Consider the following 17830-nt stretch of genomic DNA (forward strand, 5'->3'; position numbering starts at 1 on the left):
AATCGGTGGTGCTTGGAAAACCCATTCTGAGGCCATGGTTTAGAAATGCAGTCTTGATTGTTTTTTGGGGGTTAGTTATTACTGAGGCATTCCTCATGACATGCAAAAAGTGCAGGAAACTCAAGGCCCCCCAGCTATGTACGTTAGATTGTGTGAATGAGCCCTTCTCCTATGTGTGGAAAATACGTGGTCAAAACTTTAATACTTTAATTGCATGCAGTATATGGGAAAATAACTGAGAGATATCATTGTCTCCAAGGCAGGAAAACCTGTTAGCCACTTCCCAGAGAGTCATTTTCAGTCAGGACTGAGTAGATTGAATACTTCATGGAAATCAGTTTCACTTGGAGGCACTGTATACTTTGAGAGGGGAAAATAAACCCCAGGTATTTCACTTTTTTGTTCCTATTTCTTTCCCTGAGACTAATTTATAGTGCTATATGATCAGTTTGGTACAGCTCCCAGCGACCCGTGTAGCCTGTGGCAGTTATGATAAAACTAATTTACAGTCTGGTCCTCTGTCCATGCAGCCCGTGCATCTGGCGAGACAGATACACTAATAAAGAAGAGCGGAAGTATCAGCTGCCAGTGCTGCATAAATGTGGCAGTCTTGATGACATACCAAAACTGTTTGCATCCATAGCCTTGCATCACATATGACAGAACGAAAAGGCTTCAGCCGTGACTATTGCTTTTTACCCCAAAGCCAGGGTATGTGCCAAATGCAGGGTAACGCAGCCTGCGCAGATTCTCGGTGAGCTGTAAAGTGAGAGGACTTAGCTGTTCCTGTCCATGACTTGTTTTCTCTTTCCTTTCACTGTCATCCTTTCTCTCTATTTAAGAATATATTGTTCTTCTAAACAATTGCTCTGACATCTCTTCCTTCTTTCCTGCTTTTCTCACTTATGTTGCCTCTGGCTGCTTTTTTTCCTGTTCTATATACTCCCGGCTTTATCTCAGACATCCAGTGTAGCTCCTCTGTGACCTTGAATTTTCACAGCTGCTCCTTATTTTCAGGACGCTTGAGAGCTCTGCTTCTGGATGCAGACCTCCCCCAGTGGCTGCAGTGACCCAAACCTGGGTCTCAGCTCTCCCCACAGCACCCAGATGTCCCCAGCACTGTGACTGCAGGTGTTTAAGTGCCCAGAGAAGACAGCTCTGTCAGAAAAAGAGGAAGAACGATGCGCTGAGGGCTTTTATGTGCATCTCTTGCATCTCCCTTCTGCAAGAGTAGGTGCACACGTCTCTTTGGGAGTCTCCAAGGGTAGGCGGGCAGTGGATGGGAGCAGGCTGTGTGAGCAGTTGGGGATAGTGACCTGGCAGATGGAGACCCAGTTCCCTCCAACTGGTGTAGTGCCAGAAGAGCCGGGGCGGGGGGTGATGGCAGAACTGCTGAGCAGGGCTGAGAACCACGCTGAAAATCCATCCACGTCACGAGCTCTGTGGGTCTTGGTTAATTTGTATGTGACGTGGGACCTGTTCTGCTCTGCCTGTCTGTGGGAACAGTCGCACGTGCTCATTTGTAAGTAAGCAACACCATTCCTCACAGACATCTGCCTGGGTACAGACACGAGGCTCGGCTGGGAGCAGAGCTGGGGAGAGCTCAGCTGTGCGGCGGTTGCTGCATTGCAGAGCTAGCTGCTTGATCAGGGTTGGGCTGGGTCTACAGGGCATGGTATTGCTGCATCTTATGTGTCACCATATCCCCTGACGGGATGAACCAAAATTCTGTTGTGTTGACAGAATGGTCTTCAGTCCATCTGACGGGGCATGACTAGGAATCCCACACAATGCGTGCACGGGTTAATGTTAATTTTAAACTTAAATTCAGCAGAGTTTGTATAGAATCATAGAATCATAGAATCATAGGGTTGGAAGGGACCTCTGGAGATCATCTAGTCCAACCCCCCTGCCAGAGCAGGGTCACCTAGAGCAGGTTACACAGGAACATGTCCAGGTGGGTTTTGAATGTCTCCAGAGATGGAGACTCCACCACCTCTCTGGGCAGCCTGTTCCAGTGCTCTGCCACCCTCAGGGTAAAGAAGTTCCTCCTCATGTTTAGGTGGAACTTCCTATGTTCCAGTTTGTGCCCATTGCCTCTTGTCCTGTCCCCGGGCACCACTGAAAAGAGCCTCGCCCCATCGTCCTGACACCCACCCTTTAAGTATTTATAAGCGTTGATAAGGTCACCCCTCAGACGTCTTTTTTCCAGACTGAAGAGACCCAAATCCCTCAGCCTTTCCTCATAAGAGAGGTGTTCCAGTCCCCTAATCATCCTCGTAGCCCTCCGCTGCACCCTTTCCAGCAGTTCCCTGTCCCTCTTGAACCGGGGAGCCCAGAACTGGACACAGTACTCCAGGTGCGGCCTCACCAAGGCAGAGTAGAGGGGGAGGATGACCTCCCTTGACCTGCTGGCCACGCTCCTCTTGATGCACCCCAGGATGCCATTGGCCTTCTTGGCCACAAGGGTACATTGCTGGCTCATGGTCATCCTGTTGTCCACCAGGACTCCCAGGTCTCTTTCCACAGAGCTGCTCTCCAGCAGGTCAGCACCCAACCTGTACTGGTGCATGGGGTTGTTCCTCCCCAGGTGCAGCACCCTACACTTGCCCTTGTTGAACTTCATAAGGTTTCTCTCTGCCCAGATCTCCAACCTGTCCAGGTCTCTCTGTATGGCGGCACAGCCTTCCGGTGTGTCAGCCACCCCACCCAGCTTGGTGTCATCAGCAAACTTGCTGAGGGTGCACTCTATCCCCTCATCCAGGTCATTGATGAATATGTTGAACAGGACTGGACCCAGTACTGACCCCTGGGGAACACCACTCGTCACTGGTCTCCAACTAGACTCTGTGCCCCTAATCACAACCCTCTGAGCTCTATCTTTCAACCAGTTTTCTATCCACCCCACTGTCCATTCATCTAACCCACACTTCCTAAGCTTCCCTATGAGGATGCTGTGGGAGACCGTGTCAAACGCCTTGCTTAAGTCAAGGTAGACCACATCTACCGCCCTCCCCTCATCTATCCATCTAGTCATGCCATCGTAGAAGGCTATCAGGTTAGTCAGACATGATTTCCCCCTGGTGAATCCATGCTGAGTACTTCTGATAGCTTTCCTTTCCTCCACGCGCCTTGAGATGACACCCAGAACGAGCTGTTCCATCATCTTTCCAGGGATGGAGGTGAGGCTGACCGGCCTGTAGTTCCCCGGCTCCTCCTTCTTGCCTTTCTTGAAGACTGGAGTGACATTGGCTTTCCTCCAGTCCGCAGGCACCTCGCCTGTTCTCCAGGACTTTTCAAAGATGATGGAGAGCGGCCCAGCAATGACTTCCGCCAGCTCCCTCAGCACTCTCGGGTGCATCCCATCAGGGCCCATGGACTTGTGAATATCTAGATGATCTAATTGGTCCCTCACTCGCTCCTCCTCAACCCAAGGGAAGTCGTCTTCTTTCCCTGTTACTTTATTCAATGCCTGGGACTCCTGAGGGCTGGGCCGAGCAGAAAAGACCGAAGCAAAGAAGGCATTCAGTAACTCTGCCTTCTCCACATCCTCCGTCACCATGACTCCTGCCTCATTCAGCAGTGGGCCTACAACTTCCCTGGTCTTCCTTTTGCTTCCAATATACTTGTAGAAGCTCTTTTTGTTTTGCTTGATGTCCCTAGCCAGGTCTAATTCCAAGGCGGCCTTGGCTTTCCTTGTTTCATCCCTGCACGCTCTGGTGGCATTCTTGTAATCCTCCCAAGGGGTCAGTCCCTTCTTCCACTTATTATAAACTTCCTTCTTCCACTTGAGCTTTTTCTGAAGCTCCCTGCTCAACCATGCAGGTCTCCTGCGTCCCTTGGCCGATTTCTTTCTCTTAGGGATGCACCGATCCTGAGCTTGGAGGAAGTGGTCTTTGAATATCAACCAGCTTTCTTGAGCCCCTTTGCCTTCCAGAGCCCTAGCCCACGGGATCTCTCCAAGCAGTTTCTTAAAGAGGTCGAAGTTAGCCCTCCTGAAATCCAAGGTTGTAATTTTACTTCTTGTTGTTGTTTTGTGGATAGTACCCATGATCCTGAACTCAATCATTTCATGATCACTACAACCTAGGGTGCCCCCAACCTTAATGTCCTCCACCAATCCCTCTGTGTTTGTCAGTACCAGGTCCAGGAGTGCTCCTCTCCTTGTTGGCTCCTGTACCACCTGTGTCAAAAAGTTGTCATCAATGCACTGGAGGAGCCTCCTGGACTGTGCATGCCTGGCTGTGTGGTCTTCCCAGCAGATATCGGGGTGATTGAAGTCCCCCATGAGAACCAGGGCCTGCGCTTGCGAGGCTACCTTCAGTTGTCTGTAGAAAGCCTCATCAGTCTCCCCATCCTGATCAGGTGGCCTGTAAAGTATAGCATACTTGGAATTCTTTTTTTAAAAAGATCACAGGAAACACTGTAAAAAGTGTTTAAAATCAGCTCAAAAGGAGCTAAAAATGAACTATAAGGGACATGTCACGTCCTGCTGTAGGTGGCTGAGGCTCCACTGACTTCTGTGAGGGTTCTTAAAAGTCTGTTTGTTTAAAATCTTAACTTGTACTAAGTTCAAAACAAATATTGATTTAAAAGTGAATTACCTGTTAAGTGTATTTACTCACACTCAAAGGATTAAATATTCAGTTCTTTGTTTAGAAGCCAAAGTGCTTTCTTCTGCATGAGTCCTAAGGAGTTCATGTTTTAATGAAAGATAGATATAGCTGCTTCCTACGTGTGAGCGATGTTTTCAGCTAATGCCAGGTCCTGGGAGAGGCAGTGGGACCTCACTGGGGGTCTGGCGTTTGCCTCAGTATTGCGTCTTAGCTGTAAATTGTGTTGCTGATGCATGAGACAAAACAGAACCGTTAGCTTTCCCCACCTCTGTCTTGGCTGGGAAATGCTGACAGTGGTAAATATTTTGTTCCAGGCAGTAGACTTAAGAAGATGCGACTCAGGGGATGCACTGGGAGCAAGTATTTGCAGTAATGAGAGCTCGTTTTAAAAGCATTGCTTTATTGTATTGACATTTGTATGACTCCTTTTTAACAGGCTCATAATTCAAGGGAAGGGGTGGTGTGGGGACTGATCCCTTGGTGTTTTGTTTTACAGCTGCCAGACAGCGTGGCGGAGGCCTCTGCCTAATGAACATGTGCTGGGGTGTTGGGGAGCTCGAGGAGGGGGCTCACTGGGGCCATCAGAATTGCGCCTGGCTCCCAGCATGAGTCGTTTGGGATTTTGCCACTTAGGTGCCTTGGAGATTTGGACTGTCTTGTCCAGGTCTCCTGCTGAAGAAGGCGACCGGGAAAACGCAGTCAAGGCAGTGGAGCTGAAGTCCACACGGAAGGGGTGGAAGTGGTCTGAGGACAGGCAGCCCACGTCCTGGGCTGCTGCTCCCCCGAGCGCCGCAGCGCAGCTGGGGGTGCGCAGACGTGCGCCCCCCCAGCTCGTCACATAGTCACTGCAACATTTCTCTCCCCAGAGGCAGTCTGAATGTTCATACCTTTGGGTTTCAATGCACTAAACAGTCAAAGCTCACTCTTTCCCAAAACCCAAGCCTTTTCTGACCTGTTCAGTTAGTTAGTTGGTAAATCCTGGGGATTAAATTAAGCTGTCACTGTCCTCATTGATGCTACAGTAGTTTAAAGTCAATGAGTTTATTAGGGAGATGATGCTTGTCAGTTGTGTTGTGGTTTCATTTAGTTTAAAAGCTCATGTTCCCATTATTTGCCTTCATACCTCCTGCCAATTACTGTTGATATTGCCAACATCCAGCTCAAGGACCTACTTACAGCAAAATATTTACACTCACGAAAGCCATTTGAGAGCAAATGTTTGAATTCTGTAAAGCTATGTTACTGCTTTTTTCTTCAATTGCAAGCGCTAACCTGTTGGCATTATTTGGGTTTTACATAACTTATTCATAGTGCTTTGATTGCTGCTGTGCATTTCTCTTTTAACCTGAGTGCAAAAGGCAGTACTTGGAGTTGTCACAATCCCAGTAACAAAGTCCAAGATGTGTCTTGGGGTCTTCCATCAGAAGCGTCACTGGGTCAAGCCCAGGTCTTTTTTCCCGGGCATTTCAGCAGCCCTGACTCAAAGACGAGTCATCCACCAGCTCCCAGGAGAGCTGGTGTGAGCTCAGGGCCCGTCCCTGGGGGCCTGGCTGATGCCGCCCAACAGATCCAGCAGCTCTTTGGCGCATGGTCCTGCTGCATGCGGAGCTGCAGTGCCCGGGGGGAAAATCCATAGGTCCTGTTTGCTTTTCAAATTGTCAAAGACAGCAAATAGCCACTCTGGACTTTCCTTTCTGCAGGAATATATTTGGGGTATTTTGCCTCAGTAAGCAGCGCAGGTTGCTCTGTGCTTTTGTTGTTGACTGGCTTCCACTGTGCCAACAATTAGTGCTGGTTACCTTGGAAACTGCTCTGCACCCCACTGAGGATTTTGACAGGCACATTTTGACTGAAATTGCTTTGTTTTCCCAATTCCGCCAGCACACATGTAGCTAATCCTTTTGCTGTGCTCTGCCTGTGTTCCTTCCCTAAAATGCAGCAAAATTAATGAAACATTTTATCTGTTTGCATCTTTCTGTATCCCTGTTTTACCCTTAGTGCTCCAGGAACGTTAATTACCCTTTGCTTTAACTGAGCTCACTGTTAATTTTCTTGGTAGGTGTCTGAGGGGTGACATTGTGAATTCCTGTGAAGTTTTGACACAATTTTCAATCTCCTCCTCTCCATCCCTCCTTCCTATCATCCCTTTCCTTCGGTTTTTCTCCTGCAGCATTTGTTGTGCCGTGTGGTTCCAGCACGTTAAACTTTGTTTATGTCTTAAACAAGTTCTGCTTTACAGAGACCAGATGGCGTCTTCCATGGCCACGGCAAACCCTGGATCCGCTGCCACCGTAGCAGTGTCTGATAGAGATGTTGGTAGAAAAACCGGGGGTTGATGGTGCTCCGTTCTGGGAAGAGAGTCCCGGTAAAATTGTGGGGACGTGAAATAATTTTTCTTTCCGTGAGGAGCTGTCCCCGTTGCAGTGAAATGGGTGCTCAGGCGGAATAAGGGAGAGGCGGGCTGGAGAACTGGCTGAATGGTAGTGATGAAACACAGGCCTCTACAGTTGGGGAAGGAGAAGAGGAGCTGGGGAGACAAACTGGCCTGACTGGGGCAGCTCTGGCCTGAGAAATCTCTGGCGCTGTTATGTGAGCTGAGGAGCCGGCTGTTCCCCAGGGCGAGCTGTACCGGCCCCATTCCCCGCCGGCAGCATCCCGCAGCAGGGCTGGGGCACCCGCCTGCGAGGCAGGACGATGCCCTGAGCTCTGCCCATGGGAAGTTTCTCCTGTCAAAAACAATCCTCACAACAATAGTACAGCATTGCATAGAGGGGTAGGAGGGAGAGAGAAGAAGAGAAAAGGGACTGCTGGATGAGGGCTGTCAGAGGCAAATATCTGAGCCTGCGCAGTTTCACCTAGGAAGTGGTGTTTGTAGCAAACTCAGCTCCTCACGGATCGGATCGAGCCTGAGGTGTTGTGGTAGGCTGGAAGAGAAAAAGTGCCTGAGGCTGGAGGGAAGCCATTTAAAAGGGCACAAAGGAAGCAGACTCCACGGAGGGGAGGTGCTCTGGAGCCGGCCTGATCCTTAGTGGAGAGGCAGGTCTTGGCACACAGGGGGCTTTTCTGAGGTAAGGAAACGCCTGGGCAGCGGAGAGGCCGGCCAGGCACCGGCAGCTCTTTCAGGAGATGCTGATGAGGCCTGGGCATTGCTAGAGCAACTGCGGCATCCTCCACATTGATAGAAAGCAGCCTGAGGAGTGCGAGCAACCAGGAGAGCGGGCAAACAGGGCATGGCGCGGCAGCTTGGAGGAAGGGTGAAGTCTGCCTACCGCCTCAAGAGGTCAGTTCTGTTGGTGGTCGTCACCCTCTCAGAAGGAGCTTAACTATGGTGTGCACCGGGGAAAACCATGTCCTCTGCCCTAGGCAGAATGGATGTGGTGACCCAGACAGAGCTCCCACGAAAACATGCAGCCCCCCAGGGCTCAGGCTGCAGGGCTTGCCAGGGCCTTCCGCTGGTAGCCTCGCTTAATGGCCCCTGGTTGAGTCTCAATCAGTGAAGGGGAGCTCAGGTGTCTGGACGGAGTGTCTGGATGATGCCTACTGCAGTTTAAACATCCCTGACAGAGCAAGCTAGGGGTTTGGGCGGCTGTTGTGCCCTTGGCTGTGCTTATGAGGAGGGCAGCAGCTTTTGGAGGCAGAGGAAAGGCTGCAGCTCCCCACACCATTGGCGGCTGGTCCAGTGTCCCCTGTGCATCCCAGTGCTCTGAAAGGGTTTGTGTCCCTGAGTTACCTGTGGGGCAGGCAGATTCCAGGTGTCCTGATTTGGTATGCTGGGGGCTGGGGTTTGTAGAAGAATTGCGCTGACTTCCGAAACCAGGAAAACCAGGAGCAGAGACTGCTTGCTCATTTGAGTGTTAACTTTGGTATAAATTCGTGTAGTGCCCAAGACAGGTGCCTGCCCCCTCAGCAGGGCAGAGCCCTCTGTTCCTGCCAGAGAGCAGCCATGGCACTAGTAGCAGCTGGGCAGACTGGACCTGATGGTCCCCTCGGAGCTTGGTGTGAAGTGACAACCTTCGAGGGAGCAGCGGAATCACCGTCCCCGTGTGTCAGCTCCTGGCCTCTGGGCTCAGCCTGCTCGTTGTTAAGGGGCTTTTGAAAGCTCGTGCTTAAGATTTTTCACAGTGTCTCCTCTCCATTATGGACACCACAGTCAAGGTGGTGTCACCTGTATTTTGAGTACCACATTCCCTGAAATTAAACTGGGAGACTCAGTCTGTGCCCTGTATCATGAGCAGCTGACACCTTGGTAAAAAGGAGCCGCGTTTTACTCTGCAAAATGCAAAGGAAAGCCACGTTGCCATTCCTTGTTGTGCTGGAGTCTTATGTGAAGCCAAGGTCCTTGTTGCCTTTAAGAAACATATATTTTGTATTACTTGTCATTTGTTAGTGACAATTTTGTGGAATAAAGTATAGTCAGAGAATGTCTACCTGCTTAAAGAGAAGGAAAATAAATCTCTACAAGGAAAACTATCTCTAATGAATCCAGAGCTTTTAGGCTGTGAGGAATAGGCCTAGCATCTAGGCTGTCTAACTCTCCTTTTATTTTTTTGTTCTTTATCATTAGGCTTCCTTGAACTTTAACTGAACCATAAGGAAACTATGAAGAGTCTCAATAGCTGCCCTGCGAGGATTTGACTTACCCGTTGGATCTGCTATTTATATTGTCCATTAGTACAAAAATGTCTGTCCTTTTGCAGCAGTCATGTGTAGCAAAAGCACTGCTTTTCTGGCAAACTGCCTGTGTCTCTTGTGTCACCCAAAATATCCATTAACAGAGTGTTCAGAAGTCAGCCTTTCTTGATTAAAAAAAAAATCCAGACCAAAAAAAACCCTAAAACCAAACCCCAGAGGCTACCTGTATTTTTATTTAATTATTTTGCATAGCCCGAAATTGAAATTGTTTTTCAGGAGGCAACCTTTTCACCCCCAGCTGTATCTTCCTGTGGAACATAATCTTTGTCCCAAGCAAATTAAATCAGGAAGAGAGCTGAGAGGGTAGGAACTGTCTTCCAGCCTTGGAGAGCCCATTTGCACCCCAGCACCAGGCTGGATATGAACAAGTATAAATTTTGTAACAAAGGAGACCATTTTTGATAGGGATTTGTCTTACCTTCCTGGGAGAAGGCTTGCGGTAGCTTGGGTGATGGAGAGCAGGTGACCGAGTGGGTTTCCTTTGGATGTGCTCCAGGGTACTGAAGCTGGTATACATTTGCATATTCTTTATCTGAAAAAATAATTGGAGCTTTTTCTTAAAATTTTCAAGTGAAAATAAGGATAAAAAAATTGATTTTCCTAACAGTCTTCCTAATTGAGTCTTGATTTGTTCATCTGAGCTAACGGTACAGACTGGATGACATTACTTTTGTCAGTAATGTTGTGATTAGTAGATTCATGGACATTTTGACAGAAGGGTCAGTTGTCACATCCTCCAGGTGTAGAGCAGTGGTGGCGATTGGCGTGGGGTCTCTGCAAAGCTCTGTGCTGTTCTCCATGCTCACCAAAGCTGTCGGGGCCGTACTCTATCCTGTTCTGAAAGAGCAGAATCTGAACAGTGATATACCAAGTATCGCAGGATGCTTTATGGAAGAGCGGTTTGTTTCCTCCCCGCGTGTCCCACCCATGCATGCCGGCTGCCTGGCGTGGGGGAGCGCACTGCCTGGCTGCGGGAAGAGCGTGGGCCAAGCCACAGGTTCATTCTCCCAGTTCTCTCCAATGCCGCTCGTGCTTTGCAGTCTGCATGTGCCTCACAACGCAGGGAAATGTCAGGACCTGTAATGATTCCGAGGGATCGTTTTTGTCCAGTCCACTGTTCTGGAACAGGAGCACCATGTCTGGGAGGTAGCTGTTCATGTCTCTCGTAAGAGGAAGGAACCAAGAGTTGCTGAGAAGAACCCCCAGCATCCAGCAGGCGTGGGAGCAGGAGAAATTTGAAAAGCCCAAAATGAGGTGCAGGCCCCTGAAAGGCAGCTGGGAAGATTGATGGGCTTGAAATCAATATCCCTGTTCATTGATTCATGGGACTAGCCACATGCATGACTTGATTTATGGGGTTTTGGTGCTCGATTCGATTTACTTAACAACAAAGTGGAGTTTCATCTCATACTAGGGGCAGGTTGTTGAAGAGAGGGAAAGAGAACTAGAGCCGCCATTCGCAGCTTCTTGCTAATACAGGCATCTACATCGTATGTAGTCCCTTTTGTAAATGTAGCGAGCTCCACTCAAAACCAGTTGAGTTGTTTCCTGCTCTGTGGAAGGCTGCCAGAACTTCACACCCCTGACAGCAGGAAAGCAGCGTCTTCAGATTTCTACTCTGAATTTATCCTTGGCAAGTTTATACTCATATATTCTTGGGTAGCAGTTTTTTAAATCAGCTTATTTTTTTCGTTGCTTAGTAGTTGTTCTGACATATTCATCCATCTCCTCTTGCTATTGGCTGCAGTCAATAAAGCTATTGCAGTCACGGCCCTCCTGGCGACCAGTCAGGAGGGAAGTGAATTGTAAGATATAAATACCAACAATTATGAATGTTCTTTGCCAGTGGGTGGGTTTTTTAATATATCATTACATACTTTGTGCAAAAGAAAGATTAACGTAGCACTTTGGTTTTAGACAAACACAACTGTGAAAATCAAGTAACTCACATCTATGCTTTTGGGGAGAAAAAAATCAGCTTTTCGAAAAGACAAACAAAGAGGAATAACTGAAAAGTACAAAGGAGTTCTGTACGAGTACTAACTGTGAGGAGAAATCATCATTATTAATCTAATGGACAGCGTCCCTTGTTAGGGTGGTTGCTGTAAAGTTACATGTAGGGCATTGATTTAAATATACTGCCCCTTCCCAGCTGGTCCTTGCCCGAAGGACGCAGTAACGGGTGAGCAGAGAGCTTTTATTTCTGTGCTCGGGATGGTGATTAATGCGGACTCTGCGAGTGTCTCCTGGCAGGAGCGGGGTACGTTGCTGCCTGCTGTTAGAAACCTCTGCTCGAGAGGTGGAGCAGGACTGAAATTCTCGCTGTTTCCAGGCGGGTGCCCAGCTGTGCAGCTGGTGGCCCCGTGGCTGCGCAGCTTGTTGCCTTCCCCGGGACTCAGCTCTGCGTCGGTCCTGGCACCCTGCGTTTGGAACAGCTCTCAGCCAGCACTCGGGCATGGCCAGAGAGTGAAGGGGTTTGTTTCCACTGAGTTTGGCTGTTAGAGGGAGGAATGTGTTGATTAACAAGTAAGGTAGAGTGGGCTAATACACATGTAAGAAAAGGAAACCCTTTTTCTCTGAATTCTTTCATAGATGGTTCTGCTGGACCAGCCCTTATGTCCTTGATTTGCTAGATCAAAGGTGCCTGAACTGCCCTTAGGGCGTGAAACCTCTCTGGTTACTTCCACAGGCAGTGGTGTGCCTGATGACATTTCACGGCACCTTTGGGTGGGTCTAGAGCCAAGATGAGGTACAATTTCTCAGTTTGGAAGTATTTACTCCCCAAGTGGTCCCACTGCCGTCCTCCACTCACCAGAGCGCCTGGTTCCTCAGCCCCCCTGGGGCATCCCCGCGTTGAGGGCAGAGCAAAGGGGTCTGTCAAGCATGCGATGCTCAGCCACCTCCGTGCGAGTGCCCCTTCCCTGTGCCGGGCACAACGAGGGCGAGTGGCCAGGAGCCGGGCCTGTGCCTGGGATCATGGCCGCAGAGCCCATCCCACCAAACAAATGCTATCCTCTGCAATCCCTCTGCATCGTATTCAGGCCTGCTGTTTAAATAAAGCTTTGTGTTGCAGTCTTAAAAGGGGTGAGGAGGACAAAATATACCTTTTAATCACATAGAAATGTTATTTAGCCCTTCTTTTTCAACTCCTCATCAGCATAGATGTCTGTCTGGAAAGTGCCTTTAATGCATACTAACTGTGTGCTGATGAGGGGGAAATATCATCCAACGTGCATGTAAGAATGCAGCTAGCTCCATGTATTAAATGTCAAGAAATTCCATTATTCATCTGGCCATTCTACCCCTGTTTGCAAAACAGTACCTGCAAAAAAAATTTGAGACATTTAATAAATGATCATCTTAACATTTTGCAGTTGCTGCACATTGTCCCTAACAGAAAGAGCATTTAATAATGACGCTTTGTGCATCTTACTGTAAAGGCTGAGGTCCTGGTTTTTATAAATACTCAGCATTTTCCACTGAGATCTTCGGAATATCTGGTCCTTCTATTTTATTTTTAATGATTTGCCTGTATTTCAGGGAAAAAAGATTACCTTTTAAAAGTGGATTGTCAGCTGCCATTTTTTTATTGTTTAAACTAATCTTTATAATTTTAAAACATCATTCTCATTAGCATATTTTCCTTTGTTTTTTTTTCTAACTTTGCTGCTGCCACAGAAGAAGTGTCTGCGAGGATAGTACAAGTAGTAACAGCTGAAGCTGTAGCAGTCCTGAAAGGCGAACAGGAAAAAGAAGCCCAGCACAAAGATCAGCCTGGACCACTACCTTTAGGTAAAACGAGACAAAGAATGTTCAAAGTATCCTCCTGTCTGCAAATGTTGTATGTATATGTACTGCAAAAAAACACTGACACGTGCATTCGCATAGATTATGGTCAAGGGTAAACTGCAGCACCACTGGATAAATGCTGGAACCACTTAATAATAGCTGTATCCTCATTGCCCCGGTTCTTCACGGCCCTGTGACTGTCTCTAACAGCAGTTCTCCACGTGGTTTCTGACTCCTGAGCGGCGCGGCTGTGGATGGAACTGGTGGTAGTGCTTCTGTCATCGCGTCTGGTGAGACCCAGCAGTGCTCAGAGCCCCTTCACGTTCAGCCATGTGCTGTGTGAGAGAGAAACATTCATGTCTGAAGAGGCAAAGATTAGAGGACAGGCATATAAAAAGAAAGTGCGGCTTTGCTGGCTGGGTGGTGGCTACTCGAGACGATGGAGGAGGAGCACCTCAACAGCAGTACAGAGGGACAGGGCACACGGGCTGAGGGTGGGAGCGGGGTTAGCAGCCAGGCAGGGCGAGGAGAGATTGAGGGAGAGGGAGTTACACCTTGTAGAAGCGAACGCCCAGTGGTCCAGATTGGGAATGGTACCACTGCCACTGGCCCATACTGGGACCCCATCCTCCTGCTGGCTCCAACGTGAAATGTCTCTCTGAAATACAAGTGTGTGTGTGTGTATATATATATTTGTACGCAAAAATTAAAAAGTAATTATACAGCCATTCATACCTACAGTGCTTCCTCCATGCCAGAAAACTTCCACAGTAGCTCAAAACATGTACAACAAAGGCCAGGGAAAGGCCGTCCTCCGTCCCGGGGTAGAGCAAGTCTTGCAGGCCTGCCCCAGGATAACTTCTGCTGAGCGCACGTACGTTGTGATCAAATCAAAATAATGCCTGGTGGTGTTTTCCCCACAGGCACTCTGCTTTGTTTGGTACAGCAGCTGGACCCTGCTTAGGAATGAATTAAAGTCAACGAGTAATTAAGAATATTTGTTGGAAATTTGTTTCCCAAGGTCTTTTGCTTCATTGAACTAATTCTGAACTGTATCAGGGACATGTGTTGCTTGGTAATTCCCTTTTTTACAGAGACTCAATTTTACATGAAGGGCCCCAGTTCTGCAAAACACTTCATACATATTTAAGCACAGATTGCTTCACTGGGGCCTGGGTGAGGCAAAATGGGTTTTCAGTTCCATCTAGTTAGATAAGACATTTTAAAAATATTGTGAGAAGTATGCCTTCAGTGAGCAGCTGGCGGTGTTACCATTCCTGTGCTCGGTGACTGTTAAATAAGTGCAGGTAGAATTGCATTGTGATGAAGATACAAATACTCTGTCCCTGGACAGCACATCGTAAGGACAAGTCACATAAGGGTCTCTTCCAAACCACACTGAAATCAATAGGAGGAGGCCTGGCAAATTCTGCTGGGGCTTTGAAACTGGCCTTCCTATGCTTGGGAAGAAGCCCTGAATCAGAAACTGAGCTCTGCCTGTTGAGAGGTGCCATTTATAGGACAGATTTGTTAATACAGATTTGTTACTTTTTCCTTTTTTTTTTTTTTAAAAAAACCCAAACAAAACGAACATTGGTTTAGCCCCAGTAGTGGATCTGTTTTTAAAGAAAAAAAAAATATCTCAAAGTGATTGGTGTGAAATCAGACGCTGAGGTTATGCTGAGTTCATGTAAGAAGCAGTTTGTTTAGGATTTCATTGTACTTGCATTGAAATAATTGAAAAAACATCATCTGATTTCAGCATCCAGTCTCGTGACTGGGAATGGATCTAAAATTTAGTCTAAGTGCATCTGAGATTTCACTGCGCCTTGCTCAGCTGAATCACAAGTGTGTCGTGGCTGACAGAAGTTCTTGTGCTGATGTCTGTTGTATCTAGATAAGCGATATTTGTGTGGATTCTGTGATTAACCTTGAATTCAGCAGAAGAAAAAAAAAGCATGCAGAATGTTTTTTGTTCATGTATTCCGGGTAAATTGGAGAGATTGGATGCTGGTTTCTGATAGTCAGTGTGAATTTATAAAATCTCTCATGCTCAGATGCTTTATTGTTGTTGTAGGTTGTTGTTGTTGTAGGTTTTCTAAGTGGCAGTACTGATTTAAGATAATTTCGTACTTGATTTTTATATCGTCATAGAGTTATGACCAGAATTTTGAAAAGAATTCATACCATCCAAAGAAAAAAACCTTCCTTTTATTATAACTTTAAAAATTCATGTGTTCTGAAAGGGTCTACCAGAAAACCTGCTAGGCACAAGTCTCCATCGAATAGTTCTCTCAGCTGGGCAGAACAGGCTGACTGCAGTTTGTATCAAGCATCGATCTTCCAGGAATTAATTGCTCTGTCTCGTTTTCACTGTTTGATTTCTAGCAGTTGAAGAGTCAGCCAACCTGCCTCCTTCCCCGCCTCCGTCGCCAGCTTCCGAGCAGACTGGAGCTCTGGAGGAAGGTAAGGGTCTCCTGGACGTTGCATCGCGAGCTGTCAGCAGAGGGATGAGACATGAATCTAAAGGATGGGGGAATCAGAACATGGAGATACTGTCTGCACCTTCATGTGAACAGATAAGGCATTCCCCAGCAATAACTCCCCATCTGCAAGCCAGCTGCAATGCATGGATGAGGTAGACACATATGCACAGAGGTAACTGACAGGATATGTTAAGTACATCCATAGTAAAGAAAAGTGATGGCGATGCTCACCTTTTATCTGTTACATGCAATATGAGCCAAGATGTCTGCTGTCTCAGTGTGGTCACCAACACTATGATTCAGTATGGGTCATCTTTCTTTTCTTAGGGTTTGTTTGGCTGCTTTTTTTAATTACCATTAACTTCGGTTTTGGAATCTTAAATGCGTGAAAGCAAGGAGATTCAGAGTTGGATCATGTCTTTGGTCTTCGACCTCTAATTCATGCTTCAGTGCTTACGTCTATTGGAGGTTCTGTACACAGAGTGCGGGAGTCAAATTCTAGTCTCACAAAGCAAATTTCTACTCTGTTCTGCACAATGAATGTTCAATTTCAGTAGCCCATGATCACTATGTTTTCCTCCTGCTAAAATCCCCTCCAGCAAAGAACTTAAGTGTTGGCTTAGTTTTAAGAAGAGGCCTAAATACCAGTGAAGTTGTCACAATGGGAAGCATGTGCGTCAGTGCTTTGTTCAACAGAAGACGACTGCTGCATCAAGGCCATCAGTTTAGGGAGACAGCAGTGTATTACAACCGAGCCATACCATGTGGATACGAGAGAAGGATTTGGGTTCAGAATTTCCAGGGGACTGTCAGTTGAACTCTGCCATGTCAATAGCATTTTTATGTGTCCATTTATTTCCTTCTTGGATTTTCTTTTTGCATTTTTTTTCTTTTTGTTAAATAAGTGCATGAAAATAATTTCATATCATCTGCCGAACAAACTTTGTTGGTATTTTAACACAGAGCCTCTATTAATTTTGCAAGTGGGCAGTTCCTATTTCATGTGCTGACATAGTCTGACTCGCAGTTCATCAGGACGCTGCAATTAGGCATATTCCCTCCTGCGGTCATTTTTGAGATAATGCAATTACAGGCTGCGTTAACAACATTTGTCAGTCCACTGTACTGGAAATACCTACTGGATGCAGTTAGTGACCAATATAAAAAAAGTCTGATTAATCGATTCTTGGTTTTTTTTTAAATCTGCACATTGTTTAAAAAATAGTACAACAGTTCCTCAACTCATCACTCTAAAAAGGAAGCTAGTAGGACATTAGCTTTTAGAATTTTTAGGAGGGTTTTACTGCTATTTTTAAGTATATAATTCACTTGACTAATTCAGCGTAAGCTTTTTGAGTTTTTTCATATCACAATAAAGGGCCAATGTCAAGGTTCTTACATCATACATCCTTAGTTGAGGATCAGCTTTGCGTACTGATTATATCAGCAGTATTATTTACGTGTATTTTAGGCTTTTATAAAGTACTCATATTGATTACTTGACAGGAGGTCGTAGATTGCTCCCTCAGCAAATGTAAACCATTTAGCTGGTTGTATTAACACAAAAAGGTGGCAAAACTCTATACAACTCGAGGCTGTTAAGAGCTACCGGACTCTGCTGTTCCCAGCTGTGCATATGACTCAGCAAGTCACATCACAGAGTTGTTTTTCCTCTTCCCTTGCATGTCGAATTGAGTTAATGTAATAGCACGCACTTACCTACTCCACAGGGGTGGTAGCGAGGACTGAAAGGTCAGTATTTGAGAGACGTCTTGATGATTTACACAGTTCCACCATTTTTAAAAACATTCAAATAATTTCCTTTAGCATTACTCAAAAGAGACTTTTTCAATACAAGATTTTGATTCAACTCTTCATTTTTCGGAGCAGATGGCCTGTGTAAATCCCAAAAGTGTAGGCTTATAGGGGACGTGTGGACAGAAATGATGTGCTGAGTCATTAGTGAACTCTGTTGGGAGCTGCTTCTTTATGTCTGGCTCTGAAACTGGAAATCACAGTGGAGTCGGCTGATGAACAGAAGGAACTTCTTGAAAAAAATTTCACCAGAAGTGTATTATGGTGTTTTTTCCCCAAATATCAGTGTTGTCAATTCAATGTAGTTAGAAGTCATGTGTTCTGCTCTGTGTTAGAAGGTGTGGTCCTTGTTTTCTGTGGGTAAGTTGGGCTTTTGAGTGAGCCAGACCTGTCGTTTTCATTCAGGCAAAGCCCCCATTCAGAAGAGTTTGC

The 17830-nt window shown here is 46.8% G+C and overlaps 1 protein-coding gene across 37 annotated transcripts in view; it reads left to right on the plus strand.

The window, feature by feature from the left end:
* The window catches only part of MAP2 (microtubule associated protein 2), a 229008-nt gene that overhangs the window by 165017 nt on the left and 46161 nt on the right, over positions 1 to 17830 (plus strand). For 26 of the 37 annotated variants that reach the window (XM_063342104.1, XM_063342119.1, XM_063342112.1 and 23 more), the window contains 2 exons: positions 12987 to 13100; positions 15486 to 15563. In XM_063342104.1, the coding sequence (XP_063198174.1) occupies positions 12987 to 13100; positions 15486 to 15563 (192 nt within the window). The remainder of the gene's footprint in view (positions 1 to 12986; positions 13101 to 15485; positions 15564 to 17830) is intronic. The other 11 variants (XM_063342113.1, XM_063342144.1, XM_063342143.1 and 8 more) reach the window with 3 other exon arrangements.

Source organism: Chroicocephalus ridibundus, chromosome 7, assembly GCF_963924245.1.
Source record: "Chroicocephalus ridibundus chromosome 7, bChrRid1.1, whole genome shotgun sequence".
Classification (NCBI taxonomy): Eukaryota; Metazoa; Chordata; class Aves; order Charadriiformes; family Laridae; genus Chroicocephalus; species Chroicocephalus ridibundus.